Here is a 21295-nt window from a genome sequence, read left to right as displayed (position 1 = left end):
CCTTTTGTATGCCTTTTGTCACTAAGATATTCATTTTTATGCATGCTTTCCCCCGAATATAAAATATCTTTTGGTTGGAGAACTGCATCGCTAAATTCGGATGATTGCAAATTTCGAAGGAGAGCTGCATTTCGGTTGGCGTATTGTTTCAGAAAGCGTGAATTTAATAGATTTGCCTTTGAATGTAAGCTAAATTGAATTGCCCCCCCCATTACCAGCCATGGTCATTGGCCATTCTGACTGAGCCTGATGGCAGCTCCAGTTCAACAACATCTGGAGGGCCATAGATATTGATTGATTGATTGATTGATTGATTGATTGATTGTACTGCCCTATACCCGGGGGTCTCAGGGCGGTTCACAGAATAAAATCAAGATATAAAACCACAAGATACCAAATAAAAATAAAACAACAGCCCAATAGACCCCCCCCCAAAAAAAACACATTTTAAAAGGGCATAGGATGTAAATCAGATCAGCCAAAGGCCTGGTCGAAAAGGAACGTTTTTGCCTGGCGCCTAAAGGTTTATAATGAAGGCGCCAGGCGAACCTTCCTGGGGAGAGCATTCCACAGATGGGGAGTCACTGCAGAAAAGGCCCCGTTCTCATGTTGCCACCCTCCGTACTTCTCAAGGAGGAGGCACACGAAGGAGGGCCTCAGAAGATGATCACAGGGTCTGGGTAGGTTTATTTAGAAAGAGTCAGTCCTTGAGGTCTGGCGGTCCTGAACTGTTTAAGGCTTTATAGGTCAAAACCAGCACTTTGAATTGGGCCCCACCCCCAGATGAAAGGAATAGTTGCAGGAAATGCCCCTGCATTCAACTCTGTTCAAAACAGGAGTTTTCTGTTTGCTTAAGTTCATGGCCCAAGGTGAGATGTAAACCAGAGGTGCCTTCCACTATGCGGCGGATTAGAATGCAGCGCCTATTTCTGAAATATAGTCATTTATTTCATTTATGGATCGCTTCCCATTAAGCATCTCAAAGCGATTTCACAATGCATTAAAAACTGATATAAAAACCGTTAAAACAAATGCAGGTATTGAAGCGACTGAAAACCATTGCACATGAAAAACAGGTATATAAAAGTAGAAAAATTTTCAAATCCAGTGCAGATACAGATTGGAGTGAAAAAGCCCTCCCAGAAGGAAATACAATTTAAAATTATGATTCATGGATCGATAAAGGAAGATTAATCCTATATGATTAATTGGGGGAATCGTTAAGTAAATATCTAAACGGGCACCGAACATGTGCAGTTGATGGAAATAGGAATGGATGGAAAACAATTAAAAACTAAGAAAAAGTATTGTGAGCAGCAAAGGAAGGAGGGAAAAGAAGCAACTGGGTGTGTGCGTGTTGAAAGTCAAGTTTTACATTGGTGTTGAATTTGAATTAACGTGTTAATTTGTATAAAATTTGGAAAACTAATAAAAAATAATTGCAAAAAAAGAGAGAGAAATTCCACCCCTAATGTTTTTTGAAAAGGGGAGTTTTCCCACAGAGAGCCAGTGTGGCATAGTGGTTAGAGTGTCAGTCTAGGGCCTGTGAAGTCAGGGTTCGAATCACCACTCGGCCACAAAATTCACTGTGAGACCTTGGGCCAGTCACTGCCTCTCAGTTTAACCTCTACCTCACAGGGTTATTGTGGGGATTAAATGAGGAGGATGTACCGCCTTGCAATTCTTGTCCCAAGACTCTGCTTTCAATCAATCCCACAGAGCTTTGATGGGCAACTGCAGGGGTCGGCAAGGGCATGGGCCGGATCACACCCGCGGAGATCCTCCGTGGGCCAGGCCGGCGCAGAAGAGAGTCCCTGCGCCGGTTTAGCGCAGCGCACGGGGACTCACGAGCAGGCGGCTCAGTTCAGGGGCAGCTCATGGGCCAGTTAAACGGCCTCCAAGGGCCGCTTCCAGGCTTGAGAGCAGTACATGTGAAAAGGATCTAGGAGTCTTGGTAGACCACAAAATTGACATGAGTCAACAGTGTGATGCAGCAGCTAAAAAAGCCAATGCAATTCTGGGCTGCATCAATAGGAATATAGCATCTAGATCAAGGGAAGTAATAGTACCACTATATTCTGCTCTGGTCAGACCTCACCTGGAAGACTGCTCTGGTCAGACCTCACCTGGTCAGACCTCACCTGGAAGGCCTGGAAACGATGCCTTATGAGGAACGGCTTAGGGAGCTGGGTATGTTTAGCCTGGAGAAGAGAAGGTTAAGGGGTGATATGACAGCCATGTTCAAATATATAAAAGGTTGTCATATAGAGGAGGGTGAAAGGTTGTTTTCTGCTGCTCCAGAGAAGCGGACACGGGGCAATGGATTCAAGAAGATTCAAGAAAGAAGATTCCACCTAAGCATTAGGAAGAACTTCCTGACAGTGAGAGCTGTTTGACAGTGGAATTTGCTACCAAGGAGTGTGGTGGAGTCTCCTTCTTTGGAGGTCTTTAAGCGGAGGCTTGACAGCCATCTGTCAGGAATGCTTTGATGGTGTTTCCTGCTTGGCAGGGGGTTGGACTGGATGGCCCTTGTGGTCTCTTCCAACTCTATGATTCTATGATTCCGGGCCATGGGCCTTAGGTTGCCGACCCCTGGTCAACTGGGACATCCTTCCCCCCCTATGGACTGTCTCTGCCACTTAGCCTGGATGCTCTGCTTTTCATGCGCATCGTGGGGGCTGGTGGTATGCAAAGACCAGTTAATCGCTTCGCTTGCGAGAGCTGATGGTCCCCGAGTTTGATATCTCTGCTAAGTATTTTAGCAGGGGCTGTTGGCGTCCGAAACCTCAAGTGCCCATTAAAAGTGCAGAAGCACATGTTACGAGCAGTAATGCAATGCTGCAGAAATGGTTCACAAAGAGAGAGTCGTCCCCCCCCCATCAAGCGATTAACTACAAAAGTGAGTCATTGCCAAGAAACTATAAAAGGACCCAGGGTCATAAGAACTGGGAAGGAGGGGGGTCTCAGAGGCTTACTTCGATCTTGTCTAAAACATGCCTCTGTGTGAACTGTTTTGGCAGTTCTTCTTCACCCCCCCCCCCAATTTCCCAATCATAGAATCATAGAGTTGGAAGGGACCCTGAGGGTCATCTAGTCCAACCCCCTGCAATGCAGCTGTCCCTTATGGGGATCAAACCTGCAACCTTGGTTTTATCAGCACCACACTCTAACCAACTGTAGTCAGTTACAGGTGGGTAGCCGTGTTGGTCTGCCATAGTCAAAACAAAATCGAAAATTCTTTCTAGTAGCACCTTAGAGACCAACTGAGTTTGTTCCTGGTATGAGCTTTCGTGTGCATGCACACTTCTTCAGATACACACTAGAAAGAATTTTCGATTTTGTTTCAACTGTAGTCAAAACAAAATAAAATAAAAAACTCCTTGCAGTAGCACCTTAGAGACCAACTAAGTTTGTTCTTGGTATGAGCTTTCGTGTGCATGCACACTTCTTCAGATACCCAACTTCTTCAGATAACCAACTGTAATGTTTTTTACAGTCATTATTTCATTTCTTGGGAGAAAAGCAATGACAAACCTAGACAGCATCTTAAAAAGCAAAGACATCACCTTGCCGACAAAGGTCCGTATAGTTAAAGCTATGGTTTTCCCAGTAGTAATGTACGGAAGTGAGAGCTGGACCATCAAGAAGGCTGATCGCCGAAGAATTGATGCTTTTGAATTATGGTGCTGGAGGAGACTCTTGAGAGTCCCATGGACTGCAAGAAGATCAAACTTATCCATTCTCAAAGAAATCAGCCCTGAGTGCTCACTAGAAGGACAGATCCTGAAGTTGAGGCTCCAGTACTTTGGCCACCTCATGAGAAGAGAAGACTCCCTGGAAAAAACTCTGATGTTGGGAAAGATGGAGGGCACAAGGAGAAGGGGACGACAGAGGATGAGATGGTTGGACAGTGTTCTCGAAGCTACTAACATGAGTTTGGCCAAACTGCGAGAGGCAGTGAAGGATAGGCGTGCCTGGCGTGCTCTGGTCCATGGGGTCACGAAGAGTTGGACACGACTGAACGACTGAACAACAACAATTTCATTTCCAATACTGGAAACCCCAGAAGGAACTCAATTCTCCAAGCCATCTCTTCCATCCAAAGCAAGGGATTTTCACGGAAACAACATTTGTGGACTGCTTTATTTTCTGCAGCTGGAGCATGGTGACCATTTTCTTGTTGCCCTTTTCCTGCCTCAGTTGCTTTCATACAGATGTATTTCATGCAGAGTACATTGTGTGCTTTTATGGACACACAAAACTGTGGTTGCTGCACCTCTGCATTTTGCTCACAGCCACACACTGCATTGTGGGTTTTGTATTCTTAAGAGATGGATTCACAAACTGAGTTTCCCAAGCCTTTGTAATTTGCTGATAGTCACACGCTGCATTATGGACTTTGTAGTCCATATAGCATCAAGACAGGGGACACAGGTGGCGCTGTGGTCTAAACCACTGATCCTAGGTCTTGCTGATCGGAAGGTCAGCAGTTCAAGTCCCCATGACAGGGTGAGCTCCCGTTGTTCGGTCCCAGCTCCTGCCAACCTAGCAGTTCAAAAGCACGTCAAAGTGCAAGTAGATAAATAGGTACCGCTCTGGCGGGAAGGTAAACAGCGTTTCCATGCACTGCTCTGGTTTTGCCAGAGGTGGCTAAGTCATGCTGGCCACATGACCTGGAAAAACTGTCTGCGGACAAACGCCGGCTCCCTTGACCAGTAAAGCGAGATGAGCGCCACAACCCCAGAGTTGTTTGCGACTGGACTTAACGGTCAGGGGTCCCTTTACCTTTTTTTTTTATAGCATCATGACTACAAAATCCAGCTTCTTGTTCTTGTTCCTGGTGTTCCAATAAATCATTAAAAAAAGAGACTACAAAATCCAATGTAACAATTCGTAAACAGCAGATCTTGTACATTTTATTGCAAGATGATAAGAGAAATTCCTGAAAGAATGAGTTGCAGGTAGGTAGCCGTGTTGGTCTGCCGTAGTCGAAACAAAATAAGAAAAAAATTCCTTCCAGTAGCACCTTAGAGACCAACTAAGTTTGTTATTGGTATGAGCTTTCGTGTGCATGCACACTTCTTCAGATACCTCATACCAAGCTCATACCAAGAACAAACTTAGTTGGTCTCTAAGGTGCTACTGGAAGGAATTTTTTATTTTATTTTGTTTTGACTATGGCAGACCAACACAGCTACCTACCTGTAACTGGAACGATGGAACTATGGAAGTTCTGGAACTGGAACTGGAACTATGGAAGGCACCACATTGAGCCGCATGAACTGGAAGTCCATCAACCTCACCAAGAAACTTGCACATGTACAGACCGACACCATCTTTGCCAATTTCAGCAAAACTTTCTGTTTTTAAAAAAACACTATTCCACAACAGCAGAACCCTGTATCTTGCCTAGGGAGACCTTGGTAACGATTGCCTTCATGCTCCTTGACATTAGAAAAGCAGCGTGTGATTTGGGCTCAAGATAAGAGACTCAGAATTGCCCCTCATGCATGCAACACAAGATCTGGTGGAGGGTTTGCTAACTTGAGACAAGAGACTTAAAGGCAAAAACAGAGAGCGGGGCCTTTTCTCATCCGTCTATCAGTGGCGAGAGACTGGATGGAGAACATAAGTCCCTGAGTCCATGATCGGTCAGAGAAGAATGGATGGAGGCAGGATTCCATGAAAAGCAAGGCAGGTCTTTATTTTTCTGTTGCAAGGAGGTAAGAGAGACCCAGAGCAGGGCCCCCTTAAAGACTTTTGACATTCCCCAACCCCTTTCCCAAAGACCAGCCTAAAAGCAGTCATCTATACATCGCAAGAGGTGGTCTATATCAGAAATTTGAGTGTGGCTTCTCTCCTGTCTGCCAAGATGCCTGATAATGTTTTACTGATTGCATTACCTGGGCAGTCTGTCCCTTCTTTTGAGATGGTAAATACTTTAGTTCTTGGATAAAGGTCCCAGGCCCACCCTATTCATACACAAATATGCCCTTAAAACAGGATTGGAAAGATTTGTAAGTGAAAAGAGTTACTGGGAAAGGTTTCTCCAAGATATCATCGCCTTCTGCAGAGGAAATATTTAGAGTAATTAGAAAATCCAAGATGGCTTTCGGGATTGTTCTGTGTGCTAAAATAATGTGTAATTTTCTCAGGGAATATTTCCCAAATCTCGAAGTGCGAAGGATTGATTTTCTGTGGAGTGTATGTTTGCTATGTGTGCTGCGCACCCTAAGAATTTATGACAGAAGGGACCCCAAGGTTCATTTAGTCCAGCCCCCTGCAAAGCATCTACCAACTAGATAGCTTCAGGAAGCTAGCAGGTTTTTAAAATTTTATTTTTATTAGTTTTTAAATGACTATAAAATCACAGAGATAAGTAAACAATAACAAAAATTCAATAACATGTCCATGCAAAACAGGGCATGCAAAACCTAGTCGGTAGAGCATGAGCTTCTTAATCTTAGGGTTGTGGGTTCGAGTCCCATGTTGGGCAAAAGACTCCTGCATTGCAGGGAGTTGGACTAGATTACCCTTGGGGATCCCTTCCAAATCTACAATCCTATGATTCTATTAAATTTCTGTAGGTGACATGGGGAGAGATACTTGTAAATTTGGAACTATGCTGTATGAAATAAAATCCCACCATACTGAATAGAAATGATTGGAATTGCATTGCCCCTTAGAGACCCATAACTTGCGTGTTATTTTTTTTCCTGCAAGAACTAAAATTCAGATATGGAGATAGATTCAGGAAGCTGGTAGTTTAGTGGCATACAGGTGAAACTCAAAATATTAGAATATCGTGGAAAAGTTCATTTCTTTCAGTAATTCAACTTAAAAGGTGAAACTAATATATGAGATAGACTCATGGCATGCAAAGCAAGATATGTCAAGCCTTTCTTTGTTATAATTGTGATGATTATGCCGTACAGCTGATGAGAACCCCAAATTAACAATTTCAACTTTGGCGTTTTCATCAGCTGTGCACCATAAACATCACAATTATAACAAGCAAAGGCTTGACGTATCTCGCTTTGCATGTCATGAGTCTATCTCATATAGTAAACTCCAGTAGCTAATGAAAACAATTGCTTACATAAATGGACTTTTCCATGATATTCTAATTTTTCGTGTTTCACCTGTATGCTTCAGAGCCTGGAGGGGACAATAGAGCCAGCATGTTCAGCAGCCAATGATAGCTTTATCCTCCATGAATTTATCTAATCTTCTTACAGCTGTCCAAGTGAGTGGATTTAGATGAGATTGGCTCTGTGATTCAGGAATTTCCTTCTCCAAAAGCCACTGGTGTCATTTACAGTACTGACTTTATCAGAGCCAACCCAAAAGTTGCAAAATCACGATGCAAATACTTTCCGAGTTTTATGTGTGTTTGAAATTATTTAAAACCTGCTCTTCATTGGTCATGCTTTCCAGACCAAGGTTCGGCATTAAAATACAATAAAGGGATCTTTAAAGAGCAATTTATAATAAAAACAGATAATATGCGTCAATCAGGCGAGGGGACCAGGTGTTTTTTTTTTGCAAATGCATGGAATGAGCAGCCATTTTCACCTGGTGTCGAAACTCTATCTATGCCAGTGCTCTTTGCACCTGAGAGTGGGGTGGGCAAATACAGTGCCAGAGTGTCACATTTGCCACATACCTTAACTCAGAGGACTGTGGATCAGGAGCAGAGATGCAGGAGGAGAAATTCGGTTCCGTTTGCACTGAAAGGCGAACCTGCCTGATTTGTGCTTTCCGAAACAATACAGGGAACTGAAACACACCCATCCTTCAAAATCCGCACTTCTCTACGTGTTGCGATGCCATTTCCCAGCCAAATAACGTATAGAAAAATGCATGTGCCAGGGCAAAGCCTGCATAAATACGCACCGATTAATGAAAATACGAGAAAACAGAGAGAAATTGCTTTGCCAAAAGGTGCACTTTGGGCAAATGCGGATTGAAAAATGTGATAGGATGACAGATTTGCACCAAAACGCTGCTAAATTTATATGAGGACTTGGGGGGGGGGGAGAAGAATGCAAACTGATGTTAAGAACCAAACTTAATACTGGAAACAATGAGGAGCTGAGAGGAACCAAAATGGTATGAGTTGCCCATCCCTACTCATGAGAAGTCACCCTCTGGTGCTCTCCAAGGCCAGGCAGGTATATAAGGAAGCAGAAGGTCCTTTAGGTTTCTGAGTCTTCAGCCATCTAGAGCAGGGGTCGGCAAAGTTTTTGTGGCTTGGGCAGGTTCATGGTCCCGCAGACGCTGCGGTGGGCCATATTGTGTGTGTGCGCGCACCTGCATGTGCAAACGCTATTTCCGGCGCTTCTTCAGGCGCGGAGGAGGCATGCGCAGCTTCCCATTGGCTGCAGGAGCTTCCTACAACCAATGGGAAGCTCGCCAGCATCGTGGAAGGCGGTCTCTGCTCTGCTCCATGCCAGTTTAGCGCGGCGCATGGGAACCGACCGAGCAGGCGGCAGGGGTCCCTGAGCAGGCGATTGGGGTCCATGGGCCGGTTAAACGACCCCCATGGGCCTTAGGTTGCCGACCCCTGATCTAGAGCTTCTAGACTGAGTTCTGAGCCACCTAGAGAGCTCCAAAGCTCTTCACCAGCAGACATCTCATCTCATGAAGTGTTCTGGAGATCTGAAAAACTTGTACGCTATTTTGCAACATTTTGGTTGCTTCCAATAGAGGTGTTGGATGTTGGAGTTTGGAAACACGGACCAACTCATCTGCCTTATATTGATGACACTTTGTTCTCCATATCACTAGATGATCTCACTCAGTGGCGCTCTCTCTCTCTCTCTCTCTACATACACACACACACACACACACAAACATATATACTGCATGGTGCCAGCCAGATGGGCAGGAACAGAGCCAGGATAAAGGCAGGTTGCTCAGTTCTGCAGCTGGCCCAAGAGAAAAAAAATACATATGCAGGACTTGACAAACCGCCAAGAAGTCCATTAGGCTGTACAGGAGTTTGGCGTCCCACTCTTGATTTTTAAATGTAATTACATGCCAATGGAGGCATGCCAGTAATCAACTTCCTTTCCCTCTGGGAAGTTGGCAACTTGACATACATGAGAGCAAGGCTCAAGGAGGCCCCGGCAGTGGCCACAGGCATCTGTAATACGTATTGGAGAGGGCGGGGCTTCTGGTTCCAGGGTGTGGCTTCCCCGCAAAGCGGAGAGAGAGCCCAGTTGCTTCTCCTTCTCCCAGGAACCCACCTAACGGGGCTGGGAATTCTAGTTCCCGAAAGTGACCAGTGGCACGTTTTCCTGTTGGTGGCCGAGAAGGGGAAAGAATGGACGACATGTGTGTGTGTTTCAGCTTCTCCTTTGTATCTCAGGAAGTGATCGCATAGCAGTAACCTGCAAGAGAAGTCAAGAGCTGGTCTCTCTCTCTCCCCACCCCCCCCCCGTCCCCAAACCCACCTCCTTCCTTCCAGATTTGTTCCTGGGGACTATAATGTCATTCGGCCTTTATAAGGCCATTTCCTGACATAGCCATTTGCAGGGATATACACAGGATGTTTCCTATTTCTTTACAAAGTTGGGGATGGGGGGGGGGGCGGTGGCGAGCAAACGCCAACCATTCTGGCTCCAATTGGATGCCCCAACCATGGCAGAGGGCCAGACCTCCTGTTTTGTTGGTGATGTCACTTTTCCCTTCTCAGTCCTTTTACCTCCCTTGGCCTTGTTAACGGGCTGCAAATGGAAACGAAATTTGTCACCCGTCATTTTGACTGGAACGTGCCTCCAAATCAGTGTTTTAAAACTGCTTTGCGAGTGTTGAGAACCCAATCTTTTACACCAATGGAGTTTCCCTTTCAAAACTTCTCTAAAGTGAGTATGGTTGGTTTAAAGATCACCCCCCGCCGCCGCCCCCCACCACTCAACATCTTTTTGCCAACAGCAACAATAAGAGAGAAAGAGAAAGAAAAGGGACTCATAAAAAAATAAAATAAAAACCTTCCCTGGCGAAGAAAAAAAAATCTGTTTTAAATCATCGTCATCATTCAATGAACAGATGTCATTAGCATTTTTCTGCAATGGACGGACATTTTCCTTTCTAGATATATTCAAAAGCACATTCACGGGGATCCCTTTAAAAAAAGAAAGAAAAGACAATGTGTAGCTTGATTAATTGGATGGGGTTAAAATATGACAAAGGAGGAGTGGAAATATTTCGGGCAAAAGAAGAAAGAAAGAAAATCTACTTCAAGGGGCTGTTTTGGAACCAGAGTTTTAGCATGTTGTTGTTGAGTCGTTAAGTCGCGTCCGACTCTTTGTGACCCCATGGACCAGAGCACGCCAGGCACTCCTGTCTTCCACTGCCTCCTGCAGTTTGATCAAACTCATGTTGGTAGCTTTGAGAACACTGTCCAACCATCTCATCCTCTGTCGTCCCCTTCTCCTTGTGCCCTCCATCTTTCCCAACATCAGGGTCTTTTCTAGGGAGTCTTCTCTTCTCATGAGGTGGCCAAAGTACTGGAGCCTCAACTTCAGGATCTGTCCTTCTAGTGAGCACTCAGGTCTGATTTCTTTGAGAATGGATAGGTTTGATCTTCTTGCAGTCCATGGGACTCTCAAGAGTCTCCTCCAGCACCATCATTCAAAAGCATCAATTCTTCGGCGATCAGCCTTCTTTTAGCATACATTGTGTACAAAAAACACAGCAGAAATACGGATGGAGAGAACAGAGAGGATTGGTAATAACTAATAAGGTCATTGTGAAAAATTCACAAGGTAAAAACGGCTAACCGCTTTGCCCAATGGAAGCGCCAAAAGAAAGCTGCCAGGCAAACCGCCCATCAGGCGACAGACAGCTGTCTTGGGAAACATCTTGCAACCTCAAAGACAGCATAGCCCAAGTGAAATTAAGTTTGCATTGCTATGGAATTAAGTCGGAACTTAATTGCCCATTCCCCAGAGTGTTTTCATGGGCGACAGCAAGCAGTGTCCCTTGAATTTCCTGTCTTTGGAAACTGGATGAAAGCACCGCATGAACCAAGAATGTACAACTGATTTTTTTTCTTTTCAAAAACAGCTTTTTTCTCCATATACAGCATTAGCAGTGATGATGAGCAAGCGAAGCACAGGAGACTGAAAGGCATTCCTGGTGCAAAATAAATAAAGAAGAAATGCTCAAAGACATTTCTGTGCCAGAGAAACAATGCGCTCAAAACGGGGGGACGGGACTTGCTTCCTCCAGTGCATTAGCAACATAACAAAAGATGATGTGATGAGATCTTAAGCTAGCGCTGCAAACAATCACAATAATGTTTAGGACAGGGAAGAGGGTGGGTGGGAAACCAATTGGCTCTGACCCAAGCCATTTGACGTCACCGTCTTATGTGTCGGGCTGTAAACAAAGCATCAGAACACATGCAAGGAGCCACATTAGCATCGCGAAATCAACAGATCCAAGCAGGCTTTAATATTATTTCCAATTTCCGACGTGCAAATGCAGAGCCCCTTTAGCACAGATTGTGCGCGGTAGTGTTAACGAAACCCAAAAAAACCACACACAGACATGTCAAGAAAAGGATATCACGTCGTTTTATTAGAGGGCTGAGGGTTGTTTCCCCCCCCCTCAAATCTGAGAACAGATGGCACGTCCGACCAAACACATTGACAGCTTACACAACATTGGAAAAACAGGCACGTACGCTGGATTGCATTGGCAACTGAGCCTGGATCAAACCCACTCTCTCCCATCTTTCGTATAGAGAAGGCCTTTCCTCTCTCACACAAACGCACCGTTGCCCAGTGCTTAGTGGGAGGTGTTCCCTTGAAACCAATGCGCAGTCTAAACAGGAATCGACTGCCAGAGAAATCTGGAAATGGTTGGGGACAACATTTATTGGGGGGAGAAACATGTGTTCACATAGCAAGCACATGAGAGCCAAGGAATTAGGAAAATATGTCTTAACAATTAACCAGCCAGCAACATTTTTTGGGACGGTCTTCTGCACAAACTCTAGCAGGGTCCTTGTGTAGCTGCCAATTCATTTCAACGGGGTTTTATACAGATCTCTCCCCCCCCCCCAACCGTGGGGTCGAGTCTCCTTGGTCTCTGCACTGATTGTGGCGATCGAAAATGCTCTCCTTATTCCCCCCCCCAAAAAAAATTCCAGAAAATGGTCGCACACGATTTTACGACTTAAAACTGCCCCCCCTCTCCTCTGTTCTTTATATTTGTTTTAATTCAGTTGCTACATAAATGCTTTCCGTGACACGGATACCCTTTAATTTATTACCAAAAGAGACAGAAAAGAGATTCGGTAGTATAAAATGCATGAACAAATTAAATATCATTTATAGATAGATAGATTGATAGATATAAAAAGACTTAATAAAAATATAGTCCTATGGTTCAAATGAAAGATAATAATCTTGATACAGTGAAAAATGTGCCTGTTTGGCACCACTAAACTAGTCCCTGTCCCATAACAATCATTGCAAAAGAATCACTCCCGGTTTTGAACACCTTATTAGGGGTCCTCCTTACTCACCTCCCCACCCCACGCTTTCTAAGCATAGGGTCACACTTTCCCAGTCCATTTCAGAGCACTTTTCTTTCTTTCTTTCTTTTTCTCCCATTTGCTTTCCCCAAGAAAATTGGATCCATACTGCTGATTAGGAGCAAATGGCAATTTGCAGAAGACCTGAATTTACCTGAATTTACCACTAATTCGGTGGTAAAGAGCGTTTGTTTGTTTTTTTGCAGGGAAAGCAAAAATAATATTAATAAAAAGCTGTTGGACACAGACCTGGAAAGTGTGGACCTCTGCCTAGGAATGCGAAGCACAGGTCAGTGTGGATGAGCCCTGACTCACTTCTCCTTTAGTCTTAATAGCCCAACTCTGAAAATGCTGGTTCTCAAGGCATGGCGCAGACTTTGGGGAAAGTGGAAGGCTGGGCGTTACACCTCCATCCCAAAAACAGGGGCTGCTGTGGCTCGGGTGTAATTGCCTGTATTCCCAGGCAGAGCAGGGAGAGACTCACCCCTCTGAAACCCAGTCAACATCATGGACAATACTGAGTGAGTTGGGCCAGTGGTCTGACTTGGGCTGAAGGAGCTGCCTACATTTCGGGAAGGGCCGTAGGCCAGTGGCAGAACATCTGCTTTGCACGACGATGGTCCCAGTTTCAGTGCTGGGCGCCACCAGCTCACAGGATCCCAGAGGAGTGGGGAAAAGATTCTTGCCCTGAGCCCTTGAATTACGGCCACCAGTCGGAGGAGACAGCAGTGGCTCAGATCTCACATGGCAGCTTCAAATGCACCTCTCCCCCCCCCATGCTTCCATCAGTGTGATTACAAAGAGCATTGGTTTACACGGGCAAAGCTTAGCAGAGCTGCTTCAATGGGATTTACGTAGAGGTTCACAGGGAAGTTGAGTCGAAGCAGGTTCGGTCAGCTTTCCGATAGGGATGTTTAGAAATTACAGCCTTATATGAAGAGGCATTGGGGGGGGGGGAATGGATTTCTAAATCATTTGGAAGCTACTGAAATCAGTGGGCTGGCTTTGAAGTGAACGGGCACAATCTGGGTAAAGCTATGCCAGCCTAAAAGGACCATCTGTCAATTTTATTTTAACGGCTTTTTTCAACCCTTTCCCTTCATCACACTTCATACCACTTTAACCAGTCTTAACCCCCCCCCCCTCGTCACAGTTATTTCTATTTCCCTTCCTTGATGGCCCAACCCCTTTTATGGAAGGTCTCAACCCCCACTGCAGTCAGTGCTTCCCCTCCTGCACAAGCCAGTTCAATCCAACCTGTTTTAGGCATGAATATAGCTTTACCCCACGACAGTGCCCTCGGCATGCAAAGCAGAGGCATGACAGTGAAAGGAATTTTTTTTTTTTTTTTTTTTGCCATGTGCTCTGTTGGGTTGCAGACGGCACCCTCGCCACCTGATCCCAGCATGTTCTAGGACTTGGGTGATGCTTCTGCAATTCAGCTCTGGGTCAGTCGGCTAGCCTGCTTTTGAAGAACGACAAACCTCACTTCACTGCTGAAAACAAACCCCCAGATGTCGAGAGCCACGGCCTCCCCACCCTGCTTCCCCAGTTACGCAGACTTACAGTACAGACATCTTAAACACTGGAAGAGATCAAATGCACCGGAGAACCAGGCTCCTGAACTTTTCCCAGCAATCCAGAGGGAAAGGATTTCAGCATCTTGTGGCTTGTCGTGTTATAATGCTGCAGGTGCGAAGAAAAGCTGCACCCACTATAATTCCCTCTGGGGCATAAAAGGTCCAGAAAAACTGTCCGCCCTCACACATTTCGGCACCCTATGAATTCAGTTTCCTTCTGCTTAGCAACAGTCTATCTCGTTGTGCTACATAGCAATACAGTATATCAGTGGTTCAGCATTATTATTATTATTATTTATTAAAAAAAACCAAGCAATGCATTTAATGAGATAATCTAAATATTGCAATGTTCACAGGCAAGGGGAGAGGGTTTGGAAGGCTGATGCACAGAAAGGCACTTGTGGGGATAAAGGTGGGCATCTCAGCTAGATGAATGTCGGGTCTGGCATCTGAGATGATTTGCACATTACGCTGAACAAGGAAGGGTGCAGGGTCCCGTGTTTTTGCCCCCCCAACCCAATGCTTCAGCTAAAAATGCGCAAGGCAGGGGATCTATGGGCTCTTTCACACATTAGACAAGAGCAAAGTCGAGCCTGCCACATCCAGTCCCTTGCTCCCAGATGAGTACGATGCACACGTGTCTGCTCTGCAAACACATTTGTGACACGCACACGTGACTAGTAGTCGCACACGCTCCGCAGCACGGGAGAGAATGAAAATCCTGACAGCGACACTCATGGGTTTATGCTGAACGACCTTCAGTGGACACTAAAAATAAAAAATAAAAAATCTGTTTAAGTGTGAAGAGGCCCTTAAATGCAGAAAACTCCACAGGCTTCAGGGGTGAGGTTCCCAAGCACTGCTTGGGACGCAACAGTAGAAGGGCAAATAGTTTCTCTGCAGTAATTCTCCGCAGCAACAGTTTCAAAGTTCCTGCAGGTATTTTTCGCTCACTCCTCGGCAGATTGGCACTTGTTTCTCAAAGGACGGGCACATTAGCTGAGCTGGGCTGCCTCTCAGAAGGTAAGAATAAATTTGTTAGAAGGACAATGGGATGGGAAACCAAGCTGCTCTCATTTGGAGCAAAAAATAAAAAAGAGGTTAGCACCTGAGCATCATGCCTTTCCTAAGGGTACGTGTAGGTTCTGAGCTTCCGTCAAATTCACACCGGTTTAACTGGCACAGCTTCACTCAAAGGATCCTGGGAATTGTGGTCAGGAGGCGGAATTCAGGTACAAGATCCCAAGGTTCCCCCTTGCATGTTCCCAGGGTTCCCCGGGGGAAGAGAAATGACGGTTAAACCGGGCTGCTCAGCCTTGAACCTCTCTCCCCTTGCTGAACACATATGCACAGCCCTACCCAGTGATACAGGTGCTGTAATAGACAGCGCTGCTGGCATCGGACAAGGCCGATATCAAGCTGCTCTCCTCGCAGGAGAGGCTTCGAGGAGTCACTTTGGACACGGAGACATGGTAGGCAAACCCCGAAGGATCGGGACGAGTCCTGCTCATATTCAAATACTGGTCAAACTCGTTGCGGTCCACTTCTGTCCAGAGCTCGTTGGGGTTCAAGTGCTCCACGCCGTCTAGGTGGTGAGATTCGGGCGGCGGGGAGAGCTGGCCCAGGTGGGCTGAAAGCCCGTTGGCGGCTCCGGCGCATATTTGGTTGTAGTACATACCAGGTGGGTGGGGAGTCCTCATGGCATCAGCCAGGTGAGGTGGGTTCTGCGGGTAGCCCATGGGCATGTTCCTCCCCAGGTTTTTCTCCGGGGTAAACTCCATCTGGGGAGGTGGAGGAGGAGGAGGAGGGTGGTGGTGGTAGCCTCGGAAGGACATCACACTGCAGTCGTCCTGCATGTGCGGAGGGAAAAAGGCCGGCTCCGTCTGCTCCAAGACGTCCAGAGGAGACATCTCAGGGGTCGGCAAGCCGTAGTTCTCCATATCAGAGCTCACCGAGCGGAGTTCTCTGAAGTGGTTGAGCGGAGGAGGCTGGGAATGGCCCGGGTGCCCGATGGCGCCACCAGCCCGGTGGTTCATGGCAAAGCCGTCGCCACAAGGCTGGGAGAGATTGTGCAAGAGGATGTTGGGCTCCATCCTCTTGATCTTCTTGGCTTGCTTCTTCCTCCTGGGGCGGTACTTGTAGTTGGGGTGGTCCTGCAGGTGCTGGATCCTCAGCCTCTCCGCCTCTTCCACAAAGGGGCGCTTGTCGTTGGCGCTGAGCGCTTTCCACGACTGGCCTGGAGGGGGTCCGAAAAGGAAAAACACAGGCGTGAAGCTACAGCAGAAATGGGGGAGAATTAAGGGCTCCAGCAGATCAAGGGTTTGAGTCCTTCACCTGCTTCAGAAAGCCCAGACTATTGCTCATGTAATAATTGCAGCATACAAAGGCCATTAAACAATAGGCAGTACTTGCATTAACGTGTTTCACATTGGGAAGTAGGAAGCTGTTGTTGTTTTTAAACCATACAAGTCCAATCACCAAAAGGTCATCTCGTCAGCCCCTGTCTACCTTGGGGACATTAGATTCCAGTTTTTTCACCATGTGTCTTAACCATGCCAGACGAGAGAGAGAGAGAGAGACAGACAGACAGACAGACAGACAGACAGACTATGCCAAGAAGGTACAATAGATCCTCTGGGAGATCATGGCTCCAAGTCCCTGATAGGTTCATGATCTCTTGGTATGACCCATGAGAACAACCCCAAGATGTCACAAGATGGTGAGCTATCTCATCATTCTGGATGCCAAGTAAAATAGGGTGTGGGGAAGGAGATCAGGTTTATCATCCAGTTCGATGGAGAGTTTTAGAGAACCTGAGAGTACATTCACTATTTTGGAACGTTTTCATGGGTTCTGATAAAGTTACTACCCTGCTGTGATTTTTGATATGATGGAGATTCCACTTCGACTAGAAACATCTCTCTCCCCCCCTGCTCTTCCTTACTTGCACACACACACACACACACACACACACACACTATCACAAGGTAGTTAAAGAGAGGGGAAACCAAAGTGCAGATTTTTGATAAGAGTGCATTATGGTGCTTTCACACAACCACAATGATGTCAGCTTCCTTGCAAGTGGTTTTTGTATTTCTCTTGTCTACTCTGAAATGCAAATGCGATATCCACATTGCCGAACAATAGGCTTTCATTTTAGAAACGCCCCATAGTAATTAACATCCATACATTGCATGTATGGATAGAGAGGACCCTGGACACTTTGCAAGGGGGTGGGTAGCTAAGCTATATATGAAATTCTTATTTAGGAGCCTGTGTCTCTCATTTCTAGATAGGTGCTCAGGAAAGGGTGGGGGGAATAAGAGAACTAATGAGTTCTTTTTTCCTTGACAGCTTCCAAGGACAAGGGGAAATGGCATTTTGTCTGGGCGGGATCCAATGTGCTTACTCTGTTAGTGCAAGGATTTTCGCTTGTGCAACAGAACTTCCCTATCTTGTCCCCTCAGTGCACATCCTGTGCCCTCTCCAAATCTGCCCCAGTGGATTGGGAGAACCCCCAAAACAAATTTGAGGGAGGAAGTTCCATTGTGAAAGCATACATCCTTGCACAAATGGAACAAGTTACTCAACCCCTTCCTATTCTGTTTGTTGCAAATTTGATAATACTGAATTTGGACTTAATCAAGATTCACACTGCAGAAAAGTAAGGGTGCATAAAGACTTATGAGATGGCTCTCTATGCCCCGGAGGCTAGGATGATTAGGAACCCTACGAACCCTACAGCACTTTTGCGTCCCTCTAGATATTTCATTTCAACCAAGTCAAACAAATGTATGCTGACACATTAATGCTGCACCATCTCTCTATTCCTCCTAATAGCCTATCCTTCAATAAAATTGGCACAAGAAGCTTGTGGTTTGTTGTTGTGAATGAGTCACTTTGCTCTTACCTTGCAATAAGGGGTGGGGGGGGGGACACAGCTCAATGATAGAGCATCTGCCTTGCATGCAGAATGTCCCAGGCTCAATCCCTGGCATTTCCAGATAGGGCTGGGAGAGACACACCTCCCACCCAAAGTCCTGGAGAGCAGCTGCCAGTCAGTGTAGACAGTACTGAGCTAGATGGACCAATGATTCAGGATGCGGCAGCTTCCTACGTTGTATAAATTTGGGTTTGTGATAGAAATGTGATAGACCAATAGTTACCTTTTGTATCTCGGGGTTTTGTTGGGGCAATCTTCCTCCCACCCTCTGCTTTATGTGTGTGTCCCTGCATCCCTTCCCATACACACCTCCCAATTGAAGATGAAATGTCCTGCATCATCAGATGAAGCGACAGAAGCCGAAAAGCTTATAAATGTGTTCATCTTTCAGGGTCTCCTATTACTCATTGACTGTGGATCCTTTTATCCCGAAGAAGTGAAATTAGTAAGAGAGTGTAGGGGAAAACGTTCTCCTAGTCTTTGAACTGTATCCTTTCGGGAGAAGAGGGGACTGAGAGTAACGTATCGCAGAATAACACCCAATGCATTTCCCTGCAGTTCAGTTTTAAAACCGCACGCTTAGCCAGAATGCACATTTGATTTTAAAAAAAGACTTTCTTTGGCAGCTTTCTCAGCTTTGTGAGAAACATTTGCAAGCGTGTGCAGTAATAGTGCAAGAGCGAAATGATCTGCCCTAGCACTCCCCTGCTGTGGTAGGTGCAACGGATGGGTAAATTATCTGGGTTAAAGTCACAATCCTATACCCCTTTATCTGGGAATGAGCCACGCTGCAATTTACTTCTGGGTACAAATGTGCAGGATTGTACTGTGAATGACCTGCAGAGAGGGGCTGATGAGAAAGGTTGCACCATAAGAGGAGAGCTTCCTCAAAATAAATTTAAAGAGAGAGAGAGAGAGAGAGAGAGAGAGCTTCCTTCCTCATGGCTGCTCCTCTCCCCTCTCCCAAACTCCTTTTCGACCCTTGTAAGAACTGCACTGTTCAGACAGATGCCCCCACGGAGCCCACCAGCAGTACAAAAAGGCAGCGGCCACCTCCATTCCTGTTTGCCCCCAGCCTCCATTCTTACTCTGAGGTAAACTGCCTTAGAACATGCAAGTTCCATTTCTCAGGTATAGCTAACATGTGGGACCTACAACAAAATTTTGCAGTGTGTGTGTGTGTGAGAGAGAGAGGGGTGTGCCTCTGCTCAGGAGTCTAGATTGCTAGTTATGCCTTCCTCTAGGATAGTTCCCACTCCAGTTGTCAACCCCCCCACCCCAAAACCCTCAGCATCCCATTGCTACTGAGCATGCTTGGTCTTCACAGGGTCTTTTCTGGAGGGCCCCCATTATAGGTTGCTAAAACGGATTTCTGCAAACCCCAGGTCTCCCTTCAGCACCTGAGTGTGTTCTCAGAGGGAGGGAGAAGCCTTTCAAGCATGAGCATGACTAAGGCAGGGGAAGGCTGCCCCCCTAAATCAATAAAAATACTTAACTAACTGAGGTTCTGCCCCCCCAACATAAAGCCTGCCCCGCTAAAATAGATGCTGGCTACGCCCATGCTTGACTTTCGCTTCCCTATGGATGTGTCCAAAGCCACCTTAGCTCCTGGTGGTCATCATCTGGTGGCAATGAGTCCCACAGTGCACTCACACACACCGCTTACCCAGCATCTTGCTCAGCACCGCGTTGTGCAGGTCCGGATTCTGCTGGGCCAGCCGCTTCCTCTCGTCCTTGGCCCACACCATGAAGGCGTTCATGGGGCGCCGGATGCGGGAATCCTCAGCGCTCTTGCCGTCGGACGGACGGCCCGAGACGGCGCCGTAGCCATAGCCGGCGTCGGGGCTGGGAGAACGGCTCGACGCAGCCGAGGTGCCCAAGAGCGCGCCGCCGGGGTCGCCTCCCCTGATGGACGCCGCTGCGCCTGGGCGAAATCCGAAGGCCGGCTCCGGGCTGGGGGTCCGGCTGGAGACGGCGGGCTCCGCGGCCCGGCTGTGCTGGGCGAAGGCGCGCCCGGGATCAGAGGCAGCGGCGGCGGGAGGAGGTGGAGGCGGCGGAGGCGGAGGCGGCGGTGGCGCAGCGGCTGCTCCCGCGACGGCTCCCCATGAAAAGTCGCCTCTGGCTTGGGGTATCTCCTCTCTACAGAAACTAGGCTCAGATATATTCATTCCAGCTAGACGGACCTTTTGGGATCACAAGGCGAGCAGAAAAAGAAAAAACACGGACAACAAGAAGAGAATCGGGTTCCCTTCTCCAAGGAAAGAAGAAAACGCTAGCAAAGGAATCAGCGGATCGAAATGCGCAAAGGAACCAGAGAAGAAGGCAGGATTCGGCCCGAGCTAAGGGCTGGCTTGGTTCGCCCCCTCCAAAAAAAGGAGGACAAGAAGCACGCGCTGGAAAGGATGCTCCCGTCGGAGGGGCCACATTATAAAGGCTGCGTTCCCCATCCGAGGGAGGGCGACGGGAAAAGAGGAGGGGTTAGACGGGCCCGTTAGGAACACCCCCGACGGAGGAGGGCGATGGACGCGCGGTTTCATTCTGCGCTCCCCCCTCCCGGCAAAGGAAATCGGGGAAATTGCTCCCCCCCTCCCCCGACTTTCCTCTCCCTCCTGTCGGATTAAGTCGCGGGGAGGCAATTCCGTTTGCGCAAACCTCAGTCAGGCGCGCAGCAGCGCCTCCTCCGAGCTAGCCAGACGCAAATGTCCCCCCGCGAAGTGATTTTTTTGGGTGCCGCTGGCCGGGGGGTGGGGAGAGAGGGGGTGGTTTGTTTAGCCTTGCTTTGATTTCCTAACACACACACACCCCTCTTTTTTATGTGTATAATCCCTTTCTGCACACACACCCCTTTGGAAAAGAAGAAAAGCCGCAGCCAAATAAAGTTGGCTCCTAAGGTGCACGTGGTCTAGGAAAAGCTGCAGGAGAGCGTCGGGAGAGGTCCCTTTTCGGGGAGGAAGACTCGTTTGGGTGGGAGTGATGCTGCCTTTTCAGGGGGCTTCAGTGCGCGCACACGCGGGTCCTTGCTAGAAGGAAAGTTAGATTGTAAACTCTTCGGGGCAGGTCCGTTAGGCTGGAAAGCAGGGCTGCAGAATCTTTTCTTTCCGGCACGAGGGCCGCATTTCCTTCTGGAGGGGGCCACATTCGAGTGGTGGGCGGAGCCAGAGGCAAAAGTGGGCGTGGCCACCACGAATATAAATGTTACCTTTGTATGGTAGGTTCGTTTTG

The 21295-nt window shown here is 47.1% G+C and overlaps 1 protein-coding gene across 1 annotated transcript; it reads right to left on the bottom strand.

Moving 5' to 3' along the window:
• Positions 1 to 13889: 13889 nt before the first annotated feature.
• On the bottom strand, positions 13890 to 20584 carry SOX18 (SRY-box transcription factor 18). The gene is made up of 2 exons (XM_033153753.1): positions 19740 to 20584; positions 13890 to 16366 (listed from the first exon to the last, which is right to left on the bottom strand). Exons 1-2 carry the CDS (start codon positions 20239 to 20241, stop codon positions 15486 to 15488), a joined length of 1383 nt encoding a protein of 460 aa, XP_033009644.1. The 5' UTR covers positions 20242 to 20584; the 3' UTR covers positions 13890 to 15485.
• Positions 20585 to 21295: the final 711 nt, after the last annotated feature.

The sequence above is a fragment of the Lacerta agilis genome, chromosome 6 (assembly GCF_009819535.1).
Source record: "Lacerta agilis isolate rLacAgi1 chromosome 6, rLacAgi1.pri, whole genome shotgun sequence".
In the NCBI taxonomy this organism is placed as follows: Eukaryota; Metazoa; Chordata; class Lepidosauria; order Squamata; family Lacertidae; genus Lacerta; species Lacerta agilis.
The sequence above is the reverse complement of the archived record's forward strand: the minus strand, read 5'-3'. Positions and strand labels throughout refer to the sequence as shown.